Here is a 9,611-nt window from a genome sequence, read left to right as displayed (position 1 = left end):
TACAGGTGCCGCTTCCTTCAAACACTGGTGCATCACTTAAGGCACCTGTGCCGGCATCGGCCTGTGATGCTCAAAGGTGGAAAACATTAATCATCTGTTTGGTGTTCCCATCTTGTCCATCTAGCTTCAAATATAACGGCAGTGAGCAAGATGAGTCAGCATCTGGTATTCCAAGAGCCAATGCAGCACTCCCAAAGCAAGAAAGGAAAACGTTCACACTTCAGAGGCCTGAATCAGTGCCAGAAGTATCCATGTTGCCTCAAGGTTTCAGAGACTCCCTGATGATCTTTAGCTCCCTGGATACCAAGGCAAAGACAGATCTGAAAGTTGCAGAAAAACAGGTGGGTTGTCATACACAAGACTGAAGCCCCAGGCAATATAAATGGTATTTGTTCACACCACGGATTAACTGCTTTGAAGGATCAAAATGCAGAAGACAGCTATATTCAACATTTAAGAAGATTTTCTCAATAACAAAGCACTAAAAATGTGAATAAGTTATACTTTTATTTTTCAGAAGCAAAAATGACAAGTGGCAACCTGCCTTTGTAAAAGACATTAAAGAATATCAGAGTAAAAGCCATGTATCTCACAGAGACAGCAGCCTGAGAAAGACTATTTTACAGCTCTCAACGAAAGTCCTATTAAATAAATCTCAGAATTATATACTTTTAATGAAATCAACAAAACAAAAATAACCACCACAACAAAATTATTTAGAACTCATGAAGTGGTATGTGAAGAAGGAAAAAGGAAAATCTGGAAATCCACATACTGGGAGATCTCTATTAAAATCAAGGAGGTTCAAATCCTAAAACAGAGAAAAGAAAAATGTTAAAACAATATTTCTAAAAGAGTCCAATGAGGTTATTGAAGATGTACATTTTAATACTTCATTTTAGTCAAGACATTTTTTCTTACTCTTGGAGCACTTCTATATTCTACAGAGAGGTCATATGAATGACCACGCAACTATCTGCCCTCGCAATGGGCCTTTAAGATTTAAGTTTCAAATCTGAGTCTCGAATCCCAATTAAATATTTATATAATAGGCTAGAAGCTAATAGACTAGAGGATAAAATCACTTTTTAAATTACATCTGCTTAATTTTTACACATTATAGTTTAAAAACAATCTATATACTTTTGAAAGTATACAATTTACAGTATGAGTAAGATTATGTAAAACCACACAACTCTTCTCATAAAGTAGGAGAAACAATTTCCAAAATGAAGATGCCTAATATGCAATGATACAGTTGACAGAAGATGGGGTAGGGTGGGAGGTAGAGACAACTGTGTTACAGAATGTATAGAAGACCTAGATTCTAGTTTCAGTTCTGCACTAATTAGTTGTGTGCTTAGTCTCAACTTCCTTACGTCTCAATATGTTCCCTAGTAAGAAGAGGCAGATGGATCTCTAAGCTTCATTCCAACTTTAAAACTCAATGTCTCTTACAGTTTAAAAGAAAAGACTGGAAAAACTTTTCCAGCTGAATAAGTTCCTCAAATCTTATGGGGTCTGTCACTGTTCAATCTCATGGCAATAATTATTAGGCATATCCCATAATTTTACTGTGAGAAAAGAAAAAAAAAAATCTACCTATAAAGCCTCAGGTTGCAATGTTAAAAAAAAAAAAACTACCTAAAGGGTCCAAAATTGTACTTTTCATCCTATCTATACATGACAACATAAAAAACAAATGTCTTTTCCCTTCCTGACCTCTAAAAGCAGTCTCTGATACAGAGTTGACTGAAAATCCTAGTAATACAAAGGTGGCCAAGACACCTACCCTGTCTTTCTTTCTGCCTGTCCAGCTCTGTGAAAACTGCTAGATAGTTCAAAGTGAACTATTACTGGCCGGGCGCGGTGGCTCACGCCTGTAATCCTAGCACTCTGGGAGGCCGAGGCCGGTGGATCGCTCGAGGTCAGGAGTTCGAGACCAGCCTGAGCAAGAGTGAGACCCCGTCTCTACTAAAAATAGAAATTATCTGGACAACTAAAAATATATACAGAAAAAATTAGCCGGGCATGGTGGCGCATCCCTGTAGTCCCAGCTACTCGGGAGGCTGAGGCAGTAGGATCGCTGAAGCCCAGGAGTCTGAGGTTGCTGTGAGCTAGGCTGACGCCACAGCACTCACTCTAGCCCGGGCAACAGAGCGAGACTCTGTCTCAAAAAAAAAAAAAAAGTGAACTATTACCCAAAAACTACCCTTCACCCTACATGTTACTATATATGAGACTTCTCCATTACAGAGAATGATTATACCAGGAAATGGTTTTCCTGATATTCTACCAAAATCCTTTCTGAGAAAAATCTTGCGTTATTGGAAGATTATTAGAATGGAATAAATGGTGGTTGAAATAAAATAGTAGCAGAATCCTAGAGAACCAGAGAGTTGAACCAGGAAGACTGATAGTATCTCTGACTTCTGCAGGTGTATCACTGATTTAAAGCTAAGGTTAATTAATAATTCTCATGGGCAAGGCCAAACTTTAGGTTAGAATAAGTGCTTATAGGTAGCTCAGGTTTAGACTCTATCAACTTTCAGGTTTAGGGAAGGAGAAAGAGAAAAGAGGTTAGAGATTATATTGACCCTTGAAGAAATTGGCAGCAGAAAACGTCTGCTATATTGAATTATTTATAGCACATACTTTGAGCATTATCATCATAGAATGAATATCTTTTTGCTTTGATGTTATTTTCTTCTTGTGAACTTTGTCCTTTAACCATATTCACTGCAGAGTCTGAATTGGGAACTGCAGGAGCAATGCACACACATAAAAAAGCTTTCCAAAGGATTAGGGATGTTTCAGGCATATGTACACCTGAGTTTCCGCATAAGAAAACTAAGAGGTTTATGACACCAGATGATCTCTTACAATTTCCTCTGGTTCTAAAATTCTCATAATTTTATATAAATAATAGGCTACTATAATAAGATTAGATATACATATCACTTACTGTTTCTTTTTGAAAATATTTATGGATATAACTGTGTTTTTCTAAATGTTTCATTAGTAATACTCAGTCTTGTAAGTCTGGTTCCATAATAATCTATAATGTAACTACTTCCATCTGAAGGTCCAACGATCTAGGAGACACAAATTTTCAAAATTACTCATTTTACAAAAGATATTTCACAACACTTTGAATTTACATTTTTCAATTGTTAACAAAATCATTTCAGTAGCAACAAAAATCCAACTCAAACAAACTTAAAAGAGTAATTTAGTGGCTCATGTAGCTAAGAAGGATACTGGGGTAGCTCTCAGGATTAAAAGCAATGCTGCAGGAAACAAGGCCTCAAGGATGAATTCAGCTGCCCCGTGAGGCTCTTGGTTTGGCCTCCCTGCCTCTTTGCTTAGCTCTGCTTTTCTTCATTCTGCAGACAGGAATTCTCAACCACTTGCCAATAGCTCTAGAGTCATGTATTCCCAGCTCAGCAGCTCCCAATAGAAAGAAAGAAAAATTTTCTTCCCCAGTGTTTATATACCAATTTCAGAGAAAGACTCTCATTGATCTGCTTGGTTTTTATGCCTATTGCTGGACAAATTACTGTATCCAAGGGAACAGGATTAATATAATTGGCCAGGCCAGGCTCCCTGTGGGAGATGAGGTAGTGTGATTGACAGTCTTGCCATAACCACCTGGAATGGAAAAGGAAGAGACAGATAGAAAAAAACACATGTTCACCACAATCATCTTGTCCATATAACCACATTTGTGACAATCCAGTTAACATGGTCTCTACAAATTATCCTCCAAGGTAGCAATCTTCAAACTGTATCCTTAAGGGTAGAAAAAGATTTGCCAAGGTGTAGGTGGGCCCACAGAGTTTTATGGGAATTAATTTTGAGACCTTTGATTCCTGTAATACTCTTTGTAAAACGAATCTGCCTGATACCATGCTTAGTGGAAGCATCATACTAGTTTCCCTCCCTATTTCCCCTTTCACTGTGGTCCTTCCTCCAACTTGCTAACAGTAAAGCATACCTACCATCAAAGGGTACTCTGAGTCTTACGATGGCACATCACCCTCAGGTATAAAAAGCTCTCAAGTGCCAAACAAAGAGATAATTCAAAATATTGAACTTAGGGAAATTTTTAATCAAAGGTCCAAAAATACATTCTGCCGTATCTGTTCCAAAGATGCATTCCCAATAATATTTTATATTTTTGCCTAAAAATAATTTGCTGAATTTGCAACCCGCTTATGTTGTTTTGATCAGTTGTATACCATTAATAATTATAATGACTCAATCCAGAAATCAAAGAAAATTTTAAAATATTTTAATTTTAATGATTAAGATGATGAGTAGGTTTTCAAGTATAAAATACATTACATTAGGATAAAACTCTGTGGGAGAAGAGAAATTAAAATAGAGACTCAAGGAGAAAAACCAATATAAAAATTATAATGGTTAGTGAAGAGTTCATTTATGTCTTTTTTAAGTGGATGATATTTAAAATCCTATGGTATTTATATTCTGTTGGATACATTTCAAAACTGATGTAACAGTTTTATTTAAATATGTCAATATTTGCAAACTTGACACTACATCCTTTGCAACTATTTAAACTTATGATGGAAAACTTAAATATCAATTTAAAAATATGTGAAGGGCATGGACTTTTTTTTTTTAAATTGAAGGACACTGCCATAAAGCATTCTTCATTTTTAAAATGTATTTGGTCTTAAAATCTATTGAACAAATATTTAATTCCTACAGTATTCCAGGTACTGTGCTTGGTATTATACACAAAACAGTAAATAAGATACCATCTCTACCAACTGGAAGCTTATTTTAGTGAACTATAGATGTTAATATTCAAATAATACTTACAAAGAACTTATGTGCCAGATACCATGCCAGGTGCTGTTACGCACGTTGACTTACTTTCTAAAGATTAAATTGATTTGGCTCGACATTTATAAATGTTACTTACAAATTTAAGTAAAAATTAAAACCTTTTTAGTGGCCAAGGTCACAGAGGAAACTACTATGAGCATTAAGCCAAGAAAGAAAAGAATGAGTAACTAGAAATTACAACATATTTTGAGACTGTATAAGGGAAACAAAAAAAAACGTAAAGCCTAGCCAGCAGAAACAGGCCAAATACAGCAAAAAATTCCCTAATTTGGAATATGTATATAATAGACTAGAACTCAGCCTACTATCTTTCTCATCCTACACCATCTCTCCTGACAATCTTATTTATTCCTGTTGAGAAAAAGTATCCAAAAGTTAGAAATAAGGTAAATATATGATTGAGTGACCTTTTAATATCATACATATTGATATGCATGATATTGAAATGAGCCCTACCTGAAGCTCATTTGACTTTCTCAGGAAATGTAACTATTTAAAAACTGATCAGTAGCAGGGAGGGGTGGAGGGAAGGGGAAAAAAAAGGAAGAAAAAAAAAATTGATTGGGGCCTGGACATTTTCCAATCTTGTCAAGTTAGCAGTTAACTTGTAGAAAAATGATAGTGTGTTGGTTCCCATGCTCCCCAGCCTGTACAGAATATAGCCCCCAAAGATTGTAGTTTTATTACCTGGTTATACATGATCCAATTTTGTATCAAACTTAGCAATCTTATTGCAGCATTTCTTTTCCCTCAGACTATTAATTCTGGTTCCCTGACAAATTCTGACATGGGAATTCCAGTTCTCTTTCTACCGATTCATTCATTCAGCGTGGGCATGTAAAGAAATTCTGGGCAATCACCTATCAGACATGTTCACTCAGGGACTTACTTACTCCTAAGAAGATATACATGAAAGGAAACAGGTCTTTTTCTGCCCCTGAAAATGACTGTATAAGGCAGTGATGCTAACCAAAGGATCTCAAGATGGCAGAGAGGAAGAAGCTAAGAAGAAAGGAAAGAAGGAAAGAGGGAAAGAGAGAAGATTGAATGGATTGGGATCCTTCATTAGGTCCTTTTGCTAATAAATCTTAGAACTACCCTATATCCATATTGCTATATAATATAAAAAGTGTTACGTGTAGCCAAACTCTCATTATACACTTGTATTCAATGCCTCCTACACACCATTTGCCAGGTCACCAAAACACAACACTAACTGCTTTTCTCTGCTAAAACAATTTGAAGAACTGTCCCAAAGACAACCAAATTAAGTCAGTACGGTAAAGAACTAGACTGAAAAGAAAACTTGAAAGAAAAGGATCAAATAATTTAATCGTCTTTGGATCTCAGTTTTTCTTTCTTTTTTTTTTGAGACATAGTGGCTAGAGTGCTGTGGCATCAACTTCGCTCACAGCAACCTCAAACCCCTGGGCTCAAGCAATCCTGCCTCAGCCTCCTGAGTAGCTGGGACTACAGGCATGTGCAATCATGCCCGGCTAATTTTTTCTATATATTTTTAGTTGGCCTGCTAATTTCTTTCCATTTTTTAGTAGAGATGGGAATCTCGCTCTTGTTCAGGCCAGTCTCGAACTCCTGACCTCAAGCGATCCACCCACCTCGGCCTCCCAGAGTGCTAGGATTACAGGCGTGAGCCACCGTGTCCAGCGTTCAGTTTTTCTTATCTACTGTAATAAGAAATAGAAGAAGCTGTAAGGCAGTTTTTTAAGTTCTAATGTCTTCTATGACTACATTAAAATGCAAACACCTCCACTTAAGCCTCTACAAAGTATCACATCAACATATTAATACTTTTCTATAAACTATCCTAAGAAAATTGTTCTATTTACTATCAACTGGCTGGGTGCAGTGGCTCATGCCTGTAATCCTAGCACTCTGGGAGGCCGAGGTGGGAGGATTGCTTGAGGTCAGGAGTTTGAGACCAGCCTGAGTAAGAGCGAGATCCCGTCTCTACTAAAAATAGAAAGAAATGGTCTGGACAGCTAAAAATATATAGAAAAAAATTAGCTGGGCATGGTGGCACATGCCTGTAGGCCCAGCTACTCAGGAGGCTAAGGCAGCAACCTCAAACTCCTGGGCTTGAGCCCAGGAGTTTGAGGTTGCTGTGAGCTAGGCTGATGCCAAGGCACTCTAGCCTGGGCAACAGATCGAGACTCTATCTCAAAAAACAAAAACAAACAAACAAAAAAACAATTTTCAACTATTCAGATCCATATTCCCTAACCAAAATTAAAAAATAAACCCATATTTAAACATCTCATATATACATATACAATAAATATGCCAATTTTAAAATCCTTCATTATTAATATATTATACTGCAATTATAAAATTATAACAAATCTTTTAAAATAGGAGATTTTTTACTCAGTGAATATACCCATGTCCATTTATTTGTTCATTGACAACAGAGCACATGAAACCTAAAATTATGAGTTTATTTCTCTGCTAAGAAATATCCTCCTGAAGCCAAATTGTGTAGTATGAAGTATTTCCCATTCAATAAGCAGGGGAAAATTTTTGAACTCAAGGGAGAGAAGAAAGACCACTTATACACTTAGGCAATTTTGCACAATAGGTATCAATGTCTCTTATGTAAGAAGCCCTAAAATCTTGAGAAAACAACTTCATACATAACACTCTGTAGTAGTTTCCCAAAGCTGCTGTAACAAATTGCCACAAATTTGGTGGATTAAAACAACAGAAATGAGGCCGGGCGCAGTGGCTCATGCCTGTAATCCTAGCACTCGGGAGGCCGAGGTGGGTGGATTGTTTGAGTTCAGGGGTTCGAGACCAGCCTGAGCAAAAGCGAGACCCCGTCTCTACTAAAAATAGAAAGAAATTATCTGGACAACTAAAAATATATATAGAAAAAATTAGCCGGGCATGGTGCCGCATGCCTGTAGTCCCAGCTACTCAGGAGGAGGCTGAGGCAGAAGGATTGCTTAAGCCCAGGAGTTTGAGGTTGCTGCGAGCTAGGCTGATGCCACGGCACTCTAGCCAGGGCAAAAGAGCGAGACTCTGTCTCAAAAAAAAAAAAAAAACAATAGAAACATACAGTTCTGGAGGCCATAAGTCTGAAATCAGCACAGCCTCATGTCCTACAGAGACTCTAGGGGAGAATCTTGTTTCATGTCTCCTTAGGCTTCCAGTGTCAATCAACACTGTTTGGTGTTCATTGGCTTGTGGCTCTTTTCATTCCAAGGACACTTGTCACTGGATTTAAGGCCCACCCAGATGATACAGGATGATCCCCTTATCTCAAGATCCTTAATTTAGTCACATCTACAAAACTCCCTTTTCCAAATAAGGTAACATTCACAGGTTCCAGGAATTTGATGTGGATATCTTTTGGTCTGCCATATCCTTCTATGGAGATGGCTGGTGGCAGTTTGGAGAGATTAAATGAAAATTTCTTCTTTCATGACATTTCTGATCGTTTTCACCACGAAATTTTATTTGTAGGTTAAAATGCCAAAAATCACAAATTGTGTACTTAAAGGGATAGGCTTTTCTAGAGCTGTAAAGTCTACAGCAAGAAGAGTAAATCAGAAAATTTTAAAAATGCATTAATTCAAACCTTTTTCCTTAGGGGTAAAAACAAAAACAAAAAAACAAATAAATAAATAAAAATACATATTAAAGTCAAGAATGTTAAGAAGTCATCACCAAATTTCCTGTTGTTTTTATGTTCATCTTTGATGCTCACTCTAATTCTCAAGAACCCTTCCCATACCCACTCATAGGCACCCACACAAATAATGGGCATTCACTTAATTTGGTATATGACTTGGATACACATTTATTCTTAAAAAATGTGATGTCCTTTGAATAAATACACATTTTTAATTTAGTATTACTGAATTTAGTAATACTGAATGATACTGTGTTGCAAATCTTATTGAGTTTTAAACTATTTTCATAGTACACTATGATTTTAAGACATTTCCATGTAGCTACATGTACATGTAGGTAAGTGCTTATAATTACTATCTAGTGTTACAGAGGATGCACCCATTCCCCTATTGGTAGACACAACTAGATTGATTCCAACTTCTGCTACAGTGGACATCTTTTTACATGTCCCTTTTTATATAGGAGTATGAGTATTTGGGAGTTATATGCCCAGGAGTATCTCTTTATTTACTTATTAGTTATTTCAGTGACCTGCCTTGTGAATCCTCTATTATTTAATAGCTTACTTCACTAATTTAACTATTAGGCCCCCTATCATTTTGTCATAGACTTGTAGAAATTACTTATATATTCTAGATATCAATTCCTATTGCCAGTGTCCTTTTACTCAGTCTGTTAACTGTTAAATTGGTCTATGGTATCCTTTCTAAAAGTGAATTTCTTAATTTTAAGGTAGTCAAATTCATTGTTTTTTTTTCCCCTCCCCTTTACACTTTTGGTTTATGCTTTTGGGAGCTTGTTTAAGAAGGCTTAATACATCCAAGGTCACAAAGATATTGTTTTCATTAAGCTTCAAATAAAAGTTTATCTTCTTCTAAGTATATAATATAGAGTTGAACAGAGACTTAAGTTAATATCTATTAACTGTGTCCTTCAACAGATGACTAGATAAACAAAATGTGATATGTTAATATACATACAATGGACTATTATTCAGCCATAAAAGGAATGAAGTTCTGATACATGCTACATTATCACTGAAGCTTGAAAACACAAAATAAAATAAGCCAGACACAAAAGGA

At 36.4% G+C, this 9,611-nt stretch overlaps 1 protein-coding gene across 1 annotated transcript in view; it reads right to left on the bottom strand.

Annotated features, from left to right (window-relative positions):
- Positions 1–488: 488 nt before the first annotated feature.
- TM2D1 (TM2 domain containing 1) overlaps positions 489–9,611 on the bottom strand; it is a 42,589-nt gene continuing 33,466 nt past the window's right edge. The window contains exons 6-7 of the mRNA XM_045547884.1: positions 2,966–3,095; positions 489–811 (exon numbers count right to left, since the gene is read on the bottom strand). Of these exons, the coding sequence (XP_045403840.1) occupies positions 2,985–3,095 (111 nt within the window). The 3' untranslated portion in view covers positions 489–811; positions 2,966–2,984. The remainder of the gene's footprint in view (positions 812–2,965; positions 3,096–9,611) is intronic.

Source organism: Lemur catta, chromosome 3 (assembly GCF_020740605.2).
Source record: "Lemur catta isolate mLemCat1 chromosome 3, mLemCat1.pri, whole genome shotgun sequence".
NCBI classification, from domain to species: Eukaryota; Metazoa; Chordata; class Mammalia; order Primates; family Lemuridae; genus Lemur; species Lemur catta.
Note: the sequence above shows the minus strand (reverse complement) of the source record. Positions and strands in the feature narration are given on the sequence as shown.